Source organism: Schistocerca nitens, chromosome 1 (assembly GCF_023898315.1).
Source record: "Schistocerca nitens isolate TAMUIC-IGC-003100 chromosome 1, iqSchNite1.1, whole genome shotgun sequence".
Lineage (NCBI taxonomy): Eukaryota > Metazoa > Arthropoda > Insecta > Orthoptera > Acrididae > Schistocerca > Schistocerca nitens.
This window is the reverse complement of record NC_064614.1, coordinates 1,099,685,657-1,099,705,356: the sequence shown is the minus strand read 5'-3', so window position 1 is coordinate 1,099,705,356 and position 19,700 is coordinate 1,099,685,657. Positions and strand designations below refer to the sequence as shown.

Sequence of the window (19,700 nt, the reverse complement as noted above, 5' to 3'; positions counted from 1 at the left end):
TCAGTCTCTCTTCCGCTGCAAGAAAGAAAGGTTAGGTTACCAGAACGAGATTTTCACTCTGCAGAGGAGTGTGCCCTGATATGAAACTTCCTGGCATATTAAAACTGTGTGCCGGACCGAGACTCGATCTAGGGATCTTTGCCTTTCGCGTGCAAGTGCTCTAGCATTTGAGCTACCCAAGCACGACTCACGCCCCGTCATCATGGCTTTAATTCCGCCAGTACCTCCTCTCCTACCATCCAAACTTCACAGAAGCTCACCTACGAAACTAGCAGAACTAGCACTTCTGGAACAAAGGACATTGCGGGGACATGGCCTGGGGGATGTTTCCATAATGAGATTTTCACTCTGCAGCGGAGTCAGCGCCGATATGAAACTTCCTGGCAGATTAAAACTGTGTGAGGGACCGAGCCTCGAACTCGGTATCTTTACCTATCGCGGGCAAGTGCTCTACCATCTGAGCTACCAAAGCACGACTCACGCTGCGCTCTCACAGCTTTACTTCGGCCACTACCTCGTATCCTACCTTCCAAACTTTACAGAAGCTCTCCTGCGAACCTTGCAGAACTAGCACTCCTGAAAGAAAGGATATTGCGGAGACATGGCTTAGCCACAGCCTGGGGGATGGTGCGTGAGTCGTGCTTGGGTAGCTCAAATGGTAGAGCACTTGCTCGCGAAAGGCAAAGGTCCCGAGTTCGAGTCTCGGTCCGGCACACAGTTTTAATCTGTCAGGAAGTTTCAAGGTTAGGTTAGTGTACTTTATTTATTTTGGGTAGGAAACTGAAGTAATGATCAGTTATAATTATGTAATTAACGATAAAGGTCGGTCCTTATTACACTACTACGCTACTCAAGGAGCGCCTAAAATCGCAATGTACCTCAAAAATTGACGATATGATGCGACTAGTGTTATCCTGCTGGAAATAAATAGTAACAGATGTTCTCGAAATAAATACTAACTTTACATAGGATGATCCCTTTAGCCATAAGTCGAATTGAAATAAATCTCTCTGCTCCACTTGTGAATTTGCGAGATAAAGCTTTCAATGGAGGGTACTACCTTTATTTTTGGTGGGAAATGTGTTCAACTGATGAGATGTTGGCGGTGGACAGAGAAGAGCTTAACGAGTGTGTCACCTGTAAACATATAGCTGACTGTGTCTACAGCATCTTACATGAGGAATGGAAGGTGCTGATAATGGAGGGGAGCGTAGGTAGCAAATAATGGTGACGCACTGGTTGGTCTGATGATGCATTTCATAGCTCATAGAGGCTATTGCCTGTGCTGGAGCTGTTCGTGTTTATGAAATGGCTGATCAATCCGCAGTGCAGAAGATGCTTGCGCGCGCCCACAGCCATCCATTTTTACTGAATGTTTGTGCGTGTATCGTTATTTGACGTCGGAGTTCGCTACAGCGCCTTCCAGTGCGTTGCTCGACAAACACCCTGCAGACCTGGTGTTGTGAATTCAAATAAACTGTGCTCTCTTTATTTCTCGACAACTTCATCCTACTGCCCCCGAGATGTCACCTTGGTATAGCTGTTGTGTAACTTGGGCGCTGATACATAGTAAGAACGGATAGGGCAGCAAACCATCACTGAAGTGTAGGAAGCTCTATACACGTTACCACAACTGATCGAAAATGCTTCATTAGTCCAATTAGACATCAAAATTGTCGTGAAAAATGTAACCAGCGCTCGTAAACAAAAGGTTTAAATTGCTCTGAGCACTAGGCGACTTAACTTCTGAGGTCATCAGTCGCCTAGAACTTAGAACTAATAAAACTTAACTAACCTAAGGACATCATACACACCCATGCCCGAGGCAGGATTCGGACCTGCGATCGTAGCGGTCGCTCGGATCTAGACTGTAGCGCCTAGAACCGCACGGCCACTCCAGCCGGCAGCTCGTAAACAACTGGTCATAATGCAAGACATATACCGGGAAATGAGAAAAATCATTAAAATAACACAACTACCATAAGAACCGGTCCCAAAAGGTAGCACTAGCAGAGAGGGGTGGCACCTGCACCTTTGTTCACCTCGATGTGCGATCATGAACTAACCAGCTCGGAGCCAGACACAGCAGGATACCGTGGTTTCTTGTTATTATTCGAAAATGTAGACAATCTTGTTACAACATATTGGTAATATAATTTGCACAGAGGATGTTACGGTCTTTAGCAGGAGGAATTTAAATGTGCGTACACCCCAAACAGAACCGTTTTGCGAAGAGTATTTCGCTTTTTGCGGGGCTGCAGCATTGTCGAAAAAACGTACATGTGGTTTAAATCGAGACGTCGCGACAGGTAACAAGCACGCAGAGTCTTTATACACTACTGGCCATTAAAATTGCTACTCCACGAAGTTTAGGTGCTACAGACACGAAATTTAACAGACAGGAAGAAGATGCTGTGATGTGCAAATGATTAGCTTTTCAGAGCATTCAGACAAGGATGGAGCCGATGGCGACACGTACAACGTGCTGACGTAAGGAAAGTTTCCAACCGATTTCTCATACACAAACAGCAGTCGACCGGCATTGCCCCGCGACATTGCTGCTCTCGTTGGTCCTGATCCAATGACTGTCAGCAGAATATGAAATCTGTGGGTTCAGGAGGGTAATACGTAACGCCGTGCTGGATCCCAACGGCCTCGTATCACTAGCAGTCGAGATGACAGGCATCTTATCCGCATGGCTGTAACGAATCCTGCTTCCACGTCTCTATCCCTGAGTCAACAGATGGGGACGTTTGCAAGACAACAACCATCTGCACGAGCAGTTCGACAACGTTTGCAGCAGCATGGGCTATCAGCTCGGAGACCATGTCTGCGGTTACCCTTGACGCTGCATCACAGACAGGAGCGCCTACGATGGTGTACTCAACGACGAAGCTGGTTGCACGGATGGCAAAACGTCATTTCTTCGGATGAATCCAGGTTCTGTTTACAGCATCAAGATGGTCGCATCCGTGTTTGGCGACATCGCGGTGAACGCGCATTGGAAGCGTGTATTCGTCATCGTCATACTGGCGTATCAGCCGGCGTTATGGTATGGGGTGCCATTGGTTACACGTCTCGGTCCCTCTTGTTCGCATTGACGGTACTTTGAACAGTGGACATTACATTTCAGATGTGTTACGACCCATGGCTCTACCCTTCATTCGATCAATGCGAAATCCTACATTTCGGCAGGATAATGCACGACCGCATGTTGCAGGTCCTGTATGGGCCTTTCTGGATACAGAAAATGTTCGATTGATGCCCTGGCCAGCACATTCTCGAAATGTCTTACCAATTGGAAACGTTTGGTCAATGGTGGCCGAGCAACTGGCTCGTCACAATACGCCAGTCACTTCTCTTGATGAACTGTGGTATCGTGATGAAGCTGCATTGGCAGCTGTACATGTACACGCCATCCAAGCTCTGTTTGACTCAATGCCCAGGCGTATCAAGGCCGTTATTGCGCCCAGGAGTGGTTGTTCTGGGTACTATTTGTCATGATCTATGCACCCAAGTTGCGTGAAAATGTAATCGCATGTCAGTTCTAGTATAATATATCTGTCAAATGAATACTCGTTTATCATCTGCATTTCTTCTTGGTGTAGCAATTTTAATGGCCATTAATGTATGTGTGTGTGTAGAGCTGTCAGTAGTTGTGGCTCGAATGCATAGTTTGCTAACTTTTCGTCCGTAAATTACGCTGCCGGGAGACGCGCTCTGTAGGTAGGGAAAAGGGGAACTCTTATGGTTCAGGATGCTAAGTGCAGTCGACACACTGTCAACTAAAGAATAAATTATTACTAGGGTAAAAAATACCTGAACTCTGCAGTTTGTAAATATCTGTTAGGGTTGTGGAAACGAATCAGAGTTGAGTATATAAACAAAAATAGCGAGGCTGATCTGGTAAGCAATAAGAGCATACACTTATGGGAGAAATATCCGATTAGCAACAAAAATCAACTCTGTACACATGTCAACTCTCTGTTACAGAGCCCTATAAGATAGAGTGGAACTCAAATGAACATATAGAACTGTTTCCAGACTTCTGAATTTCTTTCAAATGCACCACTACATGAGCCTGCAGACATGCTCTCTGATGTGTCGTAGCAGCACACTGAAGTGTTTCCCATGTATCCATCATCTACACCATTCGTTGAACCTCATCTAGGTACAAAGCGAGTGTTGTTATACTTTCCATGATCGTTCTGTCAAAATTGAATGAATATACACTCCTGGAAATTGAAATAAGAACACCGTGAATTCATTGTCCCAGGAAGGGGAAACTTTATTGACACATTCCTGGGGTCAGATACATCACATGATCACACTGACAGAACCACAGGCACATAGACACAGGCAACAGAGCATGCACAATGTCGGCACTAGTACAGTGTATATCCACCTTTCGCAGCAATGCAGGCTGCTATTCTCCCATGGAGACGATCGTAGAGATGCTGGATGTAGTCCTGTGGAACGGCTTGCCATGCCATTTCCACCTGGCGCCTCAGTTGGACCAGCGTTCGTGCTGGACGTGCAGACCGCGTGAGACGACGCTTCATCCAGTCCCAAACATGCTCAATGGGGGACAGATCCGGAGATCTTGCTGGCCAGTGTAGTTGACTTACACCTTCTAGAGCACGTTGGGTGGCACGGGAAACATGCGGACGTGCATTGTCCTGTTGGAACAGCAAGTTCCCTTGCCGGTCTAGGAATGGTAGAACGATGTGTTCGATGACGGTTTGGATGTACCGTGCACTATTCAGTGTCCCCTCGACGATCACCAGTGGTGTACGGCCAGTGTAGGAGATCGCTCCCCACACCATGATGCCAGGTGTTGGCCCTGTGTGCCTCGGTCGTATGCAGTCCTGATTGTGGCGCTCACCTGCACGGCGCCAAACACGCATACGACCATCATTGGCACCAAGGCAGAAGCGACTCTCATCGCTGAAGACGACACGTCTCCATTCGTCCCTCCATTCACGCCTGTCGCGACACCACTGGAGGCGGGCTGCACGATGTTGGGGCGTGAGCGGAAGACGGCCTAACGGTGTGCGGGACCGTAGCCCAGCTTCATGGAGACGGTTGCGAATGGTCCTCGCCGATACCCCAGGAGCAACAGTGTCCCTAATTTGCTGGGAAGTGGCGGTGCGGTCCCCTACGGCACTGCGTAGGATCCTACGGTCTTGGCGTGCATCCGTGCGTCGCTGCGGTCCGGTCCCAGGTCGACGGGCACGTGCACCTTCCGCCGACCACTGGCGACAACATCGATGTACTGTGGAGACCTCACGCCCCACGTGTTGAGCAATTCGGCGGTACGTCCACCCGGCCTCCCGCATGCCCACTATACGCCCTCGCTCAAAGTCCGTCAACTGCACATACGGTTCACGTCCACGCTGTCGCGGCATGCTACCAGTGTTAAAGACTGCGATGGAGCTCCGTATGCCACGGCAAACTGGCTGACACTGACGGCGGCGGTGCACAAATGCTGCGCAGCTAGCGCCATTCGACGGCCAACACCGCGGTTCCTGGTGTGTCCGCTGTGCCGTGCGTGTGATCATTGCTTGTACAGCCCTCTCGCAGTGTCCGCAGCAAGTATGGTGGGTCTGACACACCGGTGTCAATGTGTTCTTTTTTCCATTTCCAGGAGTGTATATCATCGGGAAGAGGGAAATTCTTAGGACTTTTTAGTAGCCCGGTATATGAGACATGCAAATACCCTCGTATAAAATCAAACAACGAATAGCTATGTCAGCATACACATATAGAAAACTATCGAAACAAATGTGACAATGACGAAAAATCTGTAAAAATTGAGGAAAATCTGGTATGATTATGACAAATGGATGGGAAATACGTAAAATTGAGGGAAATTAAACGAAATATGTAAAATCGCGTAAACCTAGCAAAATTACATCCATTGACTGAGAATACAAAAAATTACTGGACAATACCATGAAATGCGTGGAGTTGAAGTGAGTTGAGGGTAACCGAACACTCAAGACTGAGAAAAGCTAAAAAATGATGCTCTGTCTGCCGATATAAGTATAACACAGAAGCGCTATATGAAAGCAGGCAAAACATATGTATTTGAATCCAGGACAGTGTTCTCAGACATGCAGTCGAATCTTATTACCGAATTAGGGTTGGTTCTCACAAGAAATGTCATTCAATAAGTATTAAGACGATGAATCAGTGTATGTAATAGATTTAAGCCATTCCCTAGCGTATTGTGTAGGAGGGTGGACTAATGCCACATATATCTGCCTTAATAGTGTGAGGAGGGGGTACTCCAAACACATGGTGTTAAGGTGAAATTGCTGTATTATCCTACACATGAACAATACTACCTAACATCAGAACGCAAGAGGAAGGCTACCAGGATCGTGGTGATGCTTATTTAAACAACAACAAGTCTGTTCCACGTCCCTAGGCTACTGATCGTGGTGTTTACTGTTTCTTCATGTGCATTTTCGTGTAGCAGAGCGTGGTTGGGAACTCAGTGTATCAACTAATAAAAGTATTGACGTCGTTTTCCCTCGTACTATATCATGGTGAGGGATGGCCCCATCCGCCAAAACCGTTGCTACTAACAATAAGTACGACTGACACGGGAAATGTCACTGACGCTACGTACATTTCTGACTTAAAAAGTAGCACCTCTGTAACCATACAAACAATCTCCCCCCTCTACCACCAAGACGTACAACTCACAATTTGCGATTTTGTAAACGTGATAAAACTTACAATGATAAAGTAGTTTTTTACAAATTACTGTTTTGAAATTCAAGTTTATTAAAACATAATTTCTGATAATCAAAACAACAAAATCACAATATTTAATATAAACAATAGATGCTACCATGTCTGTCCCTATAGTGATGTCACTTTGCATCCTACTTTTGTGCTCGATACATGTCGGCCCAAGTTGGCAGTCTTCGTGATCGTCATGTTTTCAACTGCTGTCAGCCGTAACGGTAAAATACCTGCAATGTAGCTCTTCTGTGAACGTGCGTCCAGTATTAATTAATAAAGCATTTAGCAATGAATGCCGATGAAGGTACGTATTCCGGACCCGTTGAGGTCACGTACAATTCCGACTTCCCGAAAAGTTAGCAAAAACAAAACACGATGTGATATGAAACAGTGAGTTATATGTTTAGTAAATGCTTTAGATGTCAAATGTCTTCTGAAGAACCACGCGTGATATGAAAATACGCAAAACGTAATATTACACGTGATCCTGTTTGAAGACGAGTAACGATCGCCGAGGCTGTTGCCTAGATTTGTCAATGACTAAGCTAGTAACATAAGGTTTTTCACTTTTCGTCTGTGAGCACTTGGCACATACAAGTTACATAACTCGTTTTCACTCATTGTAGAATACATCCGCAGTTTTACACATAGTATAGTATAGAAAGATCGCTCAACTGCGCATGTAGTTGCAGGCCGAAGTATAATATTTTTGAGCCGCTTTGGCTCAGAAAACACTTCGCTTTGCTGTGCTACAAATAATCAAGCACGTATGTCATGACATACTAAATTTCGTGTGAGAAGTTTCAATCAGAGAAATGCTGGTACCCATTCAACGCACATCACGATGTCAGATACGTCTAGTAAATTGCGGAGTGAACCTAATCAGTATTTTGATTTGAGAAATCCCGTGAAACACAACTTAGAATATTGGCAACCGAGATCGAGAATATGTAAGAATATGTGTCGGAAGTGAATGTATTTACATCCTTCTCCTCGAAATCTACAAATAGATTCAGCTGACGAGTTGTGACGAATTGTTTGCTGTTTGCAACTTCAGTCACGGACTCCCGCAAGTCGCGCCAGCCCTGAAAAATGTGAGCGACCGTCGTAGGCTTGAGCCTACTGAAGTCCGTGGAGGTAGCAGCGTTTAGAGTTTGAGTGTCGGAACATGGCAGTAGCGTCCCTTGTTGTTAAATAAACATAATACACTAAACTAACTCACCAAGCTTCCTTAAACATGCCACATTTCCTTCAAGCATTATGAAATGGTGGAATGTGGGAATTCTCAAATGTTTACAGACGCCGATCTATCATCTGTTACTGTTTTAGCAGCAGAATTTTTATAGGATAACACCTCTGTGTATCCTGTGTTCCATCTTCCTCTTGTTTACTCGTTTCAGTATAATTTGGATATAAAATTTGTTTTATGTCGGAATCTGTCCTTTGTTAAGCTTGTGCAACTTCGCACCAGGGTACGACTTAAACTAATGTATACTCTGCAAGGTCAAAATGAACTGTAGTAAAGTAACTCCAGTGTTGAGTTGTCTGTATGAGCTCGTTCCGGAATACAATAAATTGAAAAAAATGGCGAAACGTGCTCTTGGATGTCTTCTCGTGATGAAGACAACAAAGCTGCCCTGAAAGCGATCGTTAAGGTATAGTGCAGTGCGCCTCGCTTTCTGTGTACCAAATAATGTTCTACGAAACGCTGTATTTAGCTATTATTGGAGACTGCGACGGGGAATTTGATTCCGATACGGATGGGGTACGCCAAGGGCTTCCATCCCGATACATCAGGATGCGTGGCCGTTGTGGACCTTCTTGTTCAGACATCCCGACAATGCCCAATTTTGTCCCGATTTTGAAAAATACTGTCACTAGCTTGGCTCATGTACTGAAGTAACGCCATCTGTTAGCGCACCATATAAATGCAACCTCAGTTACTTTTATTTATGTCAACAAGATTATTTCGACAAGGTCATCTCACAGGCAGAGATATAGCAGCTAGTCTGGCTGAACATGAACACAGTTAGAGCTTGCAGAATTCTGACTCCACATTTGCTGAGCATGTACTTAGTGAGGGCCACAGCTACCAGCCAGGGTCGCATGCTCTTCACTTAGCAAACAAACGCCAAAAACTAAATGTGCGGGAAGCACTGGAAATAAACAAACATCTGGCTCACAGCCGAGATCTAATATCAAATGACTAGACACAACTTAATGCTTCCCCTTTCCTAAACTTCACATAATCCTGTCAGTTCTTCATTACTTCCCAAACTGTCTGTTCCTTCATATTCATCTATTTTCCTGTGTTCATTGAGTTCTTTTATGTTACTGAAATTGTTAAGTCATTCTTTTAATTGGTTCTTGTATTACTGTTTTTATTTTACTTGGTTCATTTATCTAATGCAAACTGTTATATAGGAACAGTTTTGAGTACAGTGTTAATGTTTTTCCTATTTGCTCAGTCTATTTTCGTATGTTGCTCAACTTCTTACTTTTCAAAATGCAGAGCCACCCCACTCTCAAACATGGCATTTACTGTATATTCTCTCACAGTCCCCCATTTCCTGCATTTATTCATTTCTGTTCATCTTATTGATACTGCTGAAGTTCTTCAGATATTCTGTAGTTACAGTTGATTATTCTTTCTTTTCACTGATTTGTGTATCACACTCCATGTTTTATACTTATTAAAGTAGCCTTGTCAACTACTAATTTTATTTTATTTTGTTAGTTTTGTTTACTAATATAAACAGTTATGTAGACATGCTTCATCAATTTTGTGTTGACGTTCTTCCTGTTTACTCCTTTTATTTTTATTTTTGGTTCAACTTTTTACAATGCATTGGCACCACACTGTCAGAGATATCTTTTTCAATGAGTCTGTGCTTCAATATACACGCGTAACTTCTTTTCCATGTCGTTTACAAACATTGTAACTACTTTGGCGACAAGAGTCCGTAAATGTCTGATGACGGCCTTGTAAGCCAAAAACGGGTTAACGAAATAAATTAATACTGTAGAACAAAAGCAAAACGCTTTTCATTATGAGTATTAAATTGTAGGTCCATCATCTGGACATGTCAAACAAACCCTTATTAATATAAGCCACGTTTATGTCCAAACGCTCCATCTCCGTTCCCACCGTAATTTCAATAGCCTTGCTCTCGCAGACCATGACGTCATTCCTGCAATCTACCCCTGCAATAAACTACTCTAATCAACTAACCGCTCCCCCCCCCCCCCTTCCGCACACGCACGTTCCTTATCCCTTATCCAACTGCCATCCCAGTCATTTCCTAACATCTACATCCTACGTATCGGTCCATTCCCACGTGGACATCCCACGTCTTTTTTCCAAGTAACAACTTTCGTAATACTTCTCACATCCCAATCCATACCTCAGTTACCGGGAGCCGTCATCATACGCTCATAACAATTAGAATGTACACCACATCACGATCTTCTTGTCATAGACCTTTTGTATTAAAATTTTAGATTTTGTGATTCATTGACTGAAGAGATTTATTTTTACCGTTGTCAGCCTGTCTCCAGTACGAGAATTAAAAAATGCCCATGAATTTAGATTTTGATTATTGTTGGCAAATCGATACCACTGAGACTACCAACAAGCCCAGCGTGCTGTTTGACATTACAAAGAAGAATAACTGATTACTGTCACAAAGTTCTCACCTTCATCTCCTCCAAAACGACAGGGTTCCTGTAGTTGAGATCCGGTTGCTTGTAGTGAAACTGGTGCAGGTAGTATTGCTGGCGCGCCTGGTTCCACTGCCATGCAGAAGGCTCGTTGAAACCACCGGGCTGCGATAGAGAGTCAAGTGAGGCAAGGCACAATACAGAATTCATCATCCACAAGAAAAATTATGTGAAATGCTTGAATCTTTACTCCTGAATAAACCATGCATTTGCATACACATCTGGCGCATGGAGAGAACAATTTTGTTGGTATCTCGACAAATTTTCTATAATCTTACCCTAATGGTCTCTGCCCAAAAACTAATAACTTCAGCGGACTAAATGTTAGCCACCCCCTTAAAAGATCAGACAGGTCGCTTTGGAGTACAGTGGATCGTGTAGAGCAGTGGTCGTCAAACTGTGGCCAACGGGCCGCATGTGGCCTGAATCATGTATTTGTGTGACTCGCGTTTCTCAGCCACATTTTATAATAATATGCATCTATCAACTAACAGCCTAATCCGAAAATGTAAACTAATGTTAAGAGCCTCGTAAGGATGAAGTTTTCCTGCTCAGTAACAAACAGAGATATTTACAGAGTCTGTAAAATTTTAAGATGTGGTTAATTTTAATCGACGCAACTGAATTCGACTATGAATTGTGTAAAGTTGGCCGCTTACCACATGGCCAGAGGGACAAGTGGTGCAGACACTGCGGGGTTAAAGGAAGGGGGTGTGTGGGGGGGGGGGGGGTTGTTTTATTGTTTGACTTCGAATACTGACAACTCACGGGCCTGCGTGCTTCGTACCAGTCAGATGACATGGTACAAATTTCTTCAAACAAGTGACATGAATTCGTGAATGGGCGTTATAGAAGCGTTCATCTTCAAATTCCGTACATATTTGTTGCAGGGAATATGAAAGTAAATTAAACTTGTTTTAATACAAGACAACGAGTAGGAGAAAACTATCGTTCAAAACAATCAGTAAACATTTCTGATCGTGTTTCATATTGCATAACTCATTTAAGTATAAGTACATTTACAGTTATTAATCAGTTGATCATCCGCTCACACAGACAACACAACAACACCTCGTCAGGCTCTTACAGTGCCGCAACATTTGAATCGCTGACAGTGGCAGCAATATGAAACAGAGAAGAATCAACACGAAGTGTTACACTTGGTGCCACCTTAACAGTCTGTGCTTGGGAGCAGACCGCCAACGTATCGCGCCCTCACCATAGCTTCTCTATTGTGTTCTCGTAATTTACTAATTTATATACCTTACCAATTAAGATTGAGATCACTACATGTGTGGCCCGTGTCAGTATTGGCTCTCGAGCAAAAAATTTTGTCGACCACTGGTGTAGAATTCTTGCTGCGAGGTCATGCAACACTACACTGCCGGTGTAATTACAGCAGCAAGGTTCTCACAATAAGATGGATGGACATGGAGACCGAAAAAAAAGTGCTGTAGTGTGCAGAGGAGCCCATGACCACACAGCGGACGAAATCACCCGATTTGTTGGTGTATCGACGCAGATTGTCCAACGTTGACAGGAAGGATGTAGCTCTCGCAGTAGCCATGTAACGCCACCTAAGACACTGCGGTGTGAAAAGAATCCTAATCGATTGGAACTGGAGACGAGTGTCACGCATTGTCTATGGAAATCAGCTTCAAGCCCGGTAGAAATTGCTCCTCTTAGCGAATACAGATCCATCTCAAGCACTTTCCGAGCAAACTTTGCTAACGAAATTGCATGTAATAGACATTTGCACTCACAAGAAGACTTACTCACAGCAGTAATGCTACATTTCTCCAGTTGGTTAAACGACACCTGAAATGGGCAGTGGCTCCTTGAGGTGGTAATGTAGTCCAACGAGTCGAGTTAGGCCTTTTTTATAATGGTGCAAAGACATCAATTTCACTGGCTGCCCAATAAGACGTTTAACTGGCAGTAAGCGGAGGGTGTAGTTTCGACTGGAGGTGGCTCTTTGATGTTCCATAGGTGTTTTTCTTACAAAGATTGGACCTATTCATTCAGGTTACCGTGATCACGAACTAGGATGTTTATTACAACATTTTAGTTGATCAAGTTTTGGTGTTTCTTGTACATCTTCATGATGAACGTGCTGTGGAGACCCCTTTTTTCCAAGATGACAACAGCCCTGTCACTGTTAACAGAGTTGCACATATACATTTGGTTGCCGACCATGGAGCCCCTCTCCTCACTCCACCCCCCAATCGCACCTCTACTGGACTGCTAAATTGCATGATCGTAAGTCTTCAGAAAATGAGTGGAACTGTTTAGAACAATGGGTGAAATCTAGCACACAGCATCCTTACAGTTTGGTAGCTCTGTAGTACCTATAACATCAGTGGGTGGCATCAGCAGGTTATGATATGGCTGATGTAACTGGTGGACAGTCTTTTGCAGGGCAACCTACATGTCAGGGGCAAGAAAACCTTTCCTATCCACCAACATATAGCCTGCCATCGTGACACACGTGTTTTGGGAGTGGTATTGATGTGTCTTATTGAACTGTATTGCACGAGCTACATGTACCAGTGAGCATAGCTGGCGACAGGTTGAGGCGGATAAAGGAGGTGGGTGTAGAGAGGTAAAGGGCAGGTGAAAAAAGCAGAGGGGAGGCAGAGATGGCAAGAGAAATGGGGAGAAAGATATGGTCAAAGGGAGGGAAGGAAGATATGGTCAGAGAGAAGGGGCAGAGGAAATGGACGAACAGACTGGGAGGAGGAGAGGAGGTGTATTCAATATACGATCTGGTCTCATTGATGTGACCACCACTTACATTTGATGTCAACATGCAGTAACTATACACAGATGCAGATAGCAGCATGGGCAGTGCAGGGTATATAAAGTGTGTTACAGGGATGTGCAGTCTTTCTCACAGTGCAGAAACAGAACGATTTATCTTATGGCCAAAAGGACATTGTCATTGGCTTTCGGGCCAGTGTTGGAAGTACTGTGAAATGGCTCTGTGTGCCATTGTGGCTAAAATAGACTGTGCATGGCAAAATGGCACCAGTGAAAGCAGGCGCTGAGACAACTGTGGTACACCATGGGCTTAAAATGACAGCACTGAATGACAGCCGTTGAAGTGTGTATGAGATAATAGAAGTTCAACTGTTGAGCAACGTACTGCTCAGATGGACCAAGTGGATACCAACAGTGTCTCCTCAATGACTCTTCAGTGAATGTTGCTGCGTATGGATCTCCACAAAAGGTGCCTTTTCCATACACCCATGCTGACCGCTGTTCATCAGCAACAAAGAGTGGACTTTACACACCAGTACCGCAACTGGACTTTTAGTAAGTGGCGACAGGTGGCCTTTTCAGGAAAATCAAGTTTTATGCTCCATCTGACAGATGGCCATTAACGTGTATGACGTGAAACGTCTGGACGTATACACACAGCAACAGTCATCAGAAGGGTCCAGGCCAACGTACGTGACCTAGTCTTTCTGGAAGGGCAATGAATCAACACAAGCATGCATCTATCCTCAGGGACCACGACCACCCTAAATGCAGTTTGTTTTTCCTTGGCACAATAGGACCTACCAGCAGGAAATGCAACCTGTCACACAGCTCACAGTGTACATGCGTGGTTCGAAGAGCACCAAGATGATTTTACCCCACTCTTCTGGCCACAAAACTCTCCAGAATTAAACCCAATCGACAATCTGTGGGCCCACCTCTATCGTGCTGTTAGCGCTGTGGATCCTCAGCTGAGAAACCTAGTGCAGCTGGCCACAGCAGTGTAGCCAGCATAGCTCCACATCCAGCTTTCTAGAACCTCACTAACTCTCATCCTGCATATCTCGCATCAATTAGTGCTGAAAAAGGTGGTTATTCAGGCTTCTAACAGGTGGTAACATTAATGTGACGGCACAGTGTTCAACACATATGCAGGCGAAGCTGTGGGGAAAGGGCCAGTACGTAAATGAATAAATAATTTGAGTATGCACAATCTTTATCGCACTTAAGTTGTTTACTTTTATTTTTAGATGACTGTTTTGATCTTCTAACAGATCGCTTCAGACCTTACATTCCTTAATGACCGCAGGAATCTGGAGTGGAGGAGATTCATCTCTGCAGGTGTGGAGAACACTGCTACAATGATGAACTGCATTGCCCACACCGGCACTGATGGATCTGTTTCACTCCAGCTGTTACTATGGTCATCAAGGATTGCAAGAGCTTAGAAGGTCGAATCCAGTAATCTAAAAATGAAATGAAACAACAAAAATGAAATAAATATAACACAAACACAAACTGAAAACATATATGCTTTACAACTTTTCCACTTCATAGAACAATTTGCGACTGTGTAATACTATGATTAATATTTGTGTGTGTGTGTGTGTGTGTGTGTGTTTGGAGTAGAGAGAGAGAGAGAGAGAGAGAGAGAGAGAGAGGAAGAAACAGGCAGTCGGACAGACAGACAGATATGTAGCACAAAGAGTTTCATACGAAACTCCATATATAACAATTTACACGTGTCTAAAGATCAGTGTGCCGGCCGCGGTGGTCTAGCGGTTCTAGGCGCTCAGTCCGGAACCGCGCGACTGCTACGGTCGCAGGTTCGAATGCTGCCTCGGGCATGGATGTGTGTGATGTCCTTAGGTTAGTTAGGTTTAAGTAGTTCTAAGTTCTAGGGTACTGATGGCCACAGATGTTAAATTCCATAGTGCTCAGAGTCAAAGATCAGTGTAAACAAGACTGTCACGTAAATGAGCAGGGTGTTGCCTCAAAACATTGTGAAACGACGAGAAGAGGAGGAGGAAATGGAATGAAACTTCATTGGTTAGGAGGGATTGTGGTGTTATTTCAGTCAGTACGAACTCGACGCAAATTTTTATAGTGAACTCAGTAGTATTTGTCCAGTTAATAGTATCACGTTGCACCTCTCTGGCCTGTGAACATGCATTATTTGCATGTAAAGGGTGGCATGAAACCATCGTGTCCTCCTGAGACAATGTCGCCCACAAATGTTTTAACTTGTCTGTAATATCCTGAATACTGGCACACGGACGATGTTCCTGTCCGAGTTAGTTCCAGAGATTTTTCATCAGGGACCGATCTGCTTATCTTACTGGCCATGAGAGTACTTCAACATCATGTAGACAGTAGATAGATAAATGCCATGTGTGAACGAGCATTGTCCTGTTGAAAAATGGCACCATGATATTGTCACATGAGACATAACACATGTGGATGCAAGATGTCCGTTCTCTTAGCTGTAAGCGAGTGGATCCGCCGTGGGTCATAAACCGGCTGGTGAGAACAGACCCAGCAGAATTCACCAGCAGGCAGCTGGACAGCTTCTAGGGAGAAATGCAGGACGGGCCGTGTTTTGTGGCAAGCCTCACTGGTCGCTGGACATGTTAGGGTCACAGTACAGATTGTATCTCCAGCCTGTGTCGGGACTACAGGGACTGTTTTCGATGAGCTGTTTATGGTAGGAGCTTTTGTGTCGTTTTTGGCAGTCCCAAAAAAGACAGAATGGTAGAAAGTCAGAATTCGTCTAAATAGACCCCGTGAAAGATAACACCTGAGAATGGAATAGGCAACAGGAAAGTTTAGGGCTCCTTTGAAGAGTGTGAGAAACCGCCAACGAGCTCAAGACAAAACGTGCAACGAAATGTGAAAAACAGCTACTACTGTGTAACATAAATAATTTAGCAGTGGGAGTGGGAAAGCGTGCTTTGCTTACGCAGATCCACCCTCATTGGCTCAGACCCGAATCTTCCTTGTAGGTGGCAGACAGCTGAAAGTTATTCTTCAGCCAGACGTCTCCTCAGGCATACTTCTTATTTCAGCATCTTGATGAATGGGGTATACTTCATTTAGGCCCTGATCTCGCTATCTCAAACTTCGACACGGATGCAAGCTGTTGGTACTTAACCAGAGAATGGCTTTGCAGCATCTTAGCCAACACTTGAAAATTGATACGGTGAGATCCAGCTTCAACATTAATGTGAATTATGAGGAGAGTTGTTTCGTGCGGCTTCACACGCAACGGTTAGAAGAGCTGCGCCGCAGAGTGGAGCGGTAACTGTCGTTGTAGGTAAGCTGGTCAGGAAGAGCAATGATTAGTGAGAAAGCTAGCACAGTAAACAGAAGAGCTACCCAGACAGGTCTGACAAACCTTCCTCACAGCCTTAAGGGGAGTTGGAACGCCCTATCACGACAATGTTAAATTTAGTGACTTGGCTTCCCTGTATTTCAGGAACCACTGTAGCCATTGACATGAAACTTTTACAGGATTTTAGACTGTATGTTCTGAGTCTACTGAACTACAATAATTGCATTTCAACCACTGATTTCGGAAATACATTTTTTTTAATTCAATGGTTAAAATTTTGTGTACGTTTTTGTACTTTATCCTAGATAATTTTAATTATAGATAACATTATGTTGTTCTTTTAGTTCAGTAGACTCATGTATGTTATTAATACCTGAAAATTTGAATACTCTACTCGAAGTGGAGATTTAGGGAAAATGTAAAATTTCAAGAACGGTTTCTAAAGTTTCAAACGACTGTAACGTACATAATATATGCTTAATTTTTTATTTTTAGTCACTCAGAAGCACCTTACACCATGCTGTATACCATCCTCTTGATCTTTTTCCAAGTATTTTCTTCTTTCTGGACTCCTTAGTGGCCAACTGTGCTGCATACTCTATCAGTGCGAACCTTGTCCATCCGTTCAAGTTCTCTGATGCAGTTTGCTCCAGGATTAATTCCCACATGCTGTAGCACCTTCACCCTACCAACGTTTGCATCATTAAAAGCAATAACAGCATCACTGACCCCCCACTTTAGTGTCTTCATTCCAAAAAAACACTTTTTGGTAAGCGAGTCCATATAAGATCACTGAACGACTCATTGGGATTTTGAGTCTGACCATGCACACACGTCCTCAGTAATTCAGGATTTGCCAGGTCTCTGTAAATAGGGTTTATGATAACCGTGACTGCTGCTGGGATGGAATGTTTATGGCATTATGAACTGTTTGAGTACTGGGCATTGCGGTAATTGCACCATGAATCAGGTCTGAGAGGGCAAAGGTGGTGTACTGATTTTTCATCAGTTGACAGTCTGTGGAAGAATCCTCAGTATTATTTCTAATGGCCATCCCATAATACAGTTGTAGTTCATCAATCATTTTGTCCGTCAGTCGGCCTCTTATGGTTTTACCATCAGAGGAAGTTTATTGTCTCTCAGACTTTGTTTCAGCTTCCTTAACCTGGTGCCCATCCTCTTCTGGATATGACTTTTATAACACTGAGATCCACAGCCTTCTATATAAAAGTCAGCGATTTTATTAGATCTTGAAGTAATGGAAGTAAAAATTTTAACATTTTCAACCAGTGTAGATTATATTTAAAAAAATAAAATAAAATACTTCCTATGTGAGTTTGTAAGTGATACGTATATCATTTTATTCGGAAAATTGCAAATTTTTAATGAGATAAAAGTCCTAAAATGTGGAAAAAAAATTCCGTTCTAACTCCCCTTAAGTGAAGCTGAGAGGGCGGGTCGTGATTCGTGCCTGGGCAGTTCAGCCGGTAGAACATTTGCCCGCGAAAGGCAAAGGTCCCGAGTTCGAGTCTCAGTCCGCCACACATATTTAATCTGCCAGGAAGTTTCACATCAGCGCACACTCCACTGCAGATTGAAAATTTCACTCTGGTATCATTTGAGTATACACGATGACTGACGAGCAGATGGACGGCTTGAAGGGAGTCGTAGTGTCACTACTGTGGCCACAGGAATGGGTGTGTCCAAAAGTGTCATCTAGATTAAAAACGCTGAAGGTGGAAACGCTATGCCAAAGCATGCTGGTGGTCGTAGAGGGACCACCACACTGCAAGAGGGTCGATACGTAGCTCTAGTAGCGAAAAGGAACAGACATCTCACTGCTAAATAGATCGATGGAGACCTTGCAACCGCTACCAGTACATGTCTCTCTGCCAGAACCAATTCATTTCGATTAAATGAGCGTGGTCTTCGTGCTCGGAAGCCTTAAATGCATTCAAGTTCAACTACGTCATTGTCGAGAAAGGGTTCCTTGGTGCAAGGAGCATGTTGGTTAGGATAGCAACATTGGTCTAGAGTGACGTTCTCCAACGAATCCCACTTCACTGTCGCAAGAGATTCCGGCCACCAGTTAAAGTGGAGGGAGGGGGCAACACGTTACACACCACAGAATCTTCATAACGTCATCGGCATGACCTAGGCGCTATGGTGTGGGGAGGAATTATGCACAATGGTCAAACACGCTGCCTATCTTTGCTCAAGGTACTGTTACAGCACAGCGGTATTTTCAGGGAATTATTCTAGATCATGTCCGTCTGTTTAGGAGTGCGCTAGATTCCCATTTTCTGTTTATAGACGACAATGCCTACCCACACAGGAGTCGAACACAGTGGAAAAGGAAGATATTGAACGTACGGAATGGACTACGTACTCCCCGAACCTAAATCCTATAGTGCATGCCTGGGATGCTCCTGGCAGACGTGTTTCTCAACGAAGACCCCCCCCCCCACCCCCAGAACCGTGCAACAACTGAAAACTGCTTTGCGCTTTGAGAGAGAAGTGGAACAATGTTTACCGAGAAACCCTCAAGAGTTTGGTACCTAGCATGAATAACAGGTGGAAAATTTGCATTCGTGCCCGAGGAGCACATATTCCTTGCTTAAAGTCCGATATTGACCATTATATTGGGAATCTAATCAGTGTCAAACATGAACGTTATTTATGCCTGTTACCCTGCTTTCCATTGTGACGACACACGTACTATTTTTCGTTATAAATATGCCACTTCGCTTGTATTATGTATGTAATGTGTTTCATCTCGTCCATTACTGCTTGTTATTATTCCTGTCCAACAATGTCTGTGTTCGTTAGCAATTCTCAGTCAGTGTAGTAAACATTTTTTATGCTGTGAATTTCTTTGTATAGTTCGCCCGAAGAACTGAACCTGTTTCTCTTGAATCTCATCGATTAAAAAGTGATACCTGCAGCTAAATCTGTGCCTTTGAGCTAGATTACGGTAATTTACACGTTAGACCCGAGCCTCGATGTTCATTGTAATTAATACCACTGTTGAAATCGGATAAAGTTTTTTTAATCATGCCGTATTACAACTTCTTGCGTGAGATCTTTTGCAGATGTAGCTGTGTTATTACGTACACACACAAGCTGCTAATCT

At 43.9% G+C, this 19,700-nt stretch overlaps 1 protein-coding gene across 1 annotated transcript in view; it reads right to left on the bottom strand.

Annotated features, from left to right (window-relative positions):
• Positions 1–19,700, bottom strand: part of LOC126230763 (uncharacterized) — a 436,134-nt gene that overhangs the window by 30,080 nt on the left and 386,354 nt on the right. Inside the window, exon 25 of the mRNA XM_049942407.1 lies at positions 10,453–10,581. Coding sequence (XP_049798364.1) covers positions 10,453–10,581 — 129 coding nt within the window. The remainder of the gene's footprint in view (positions 1–10,452; positions 10,582–19,700) is intronic.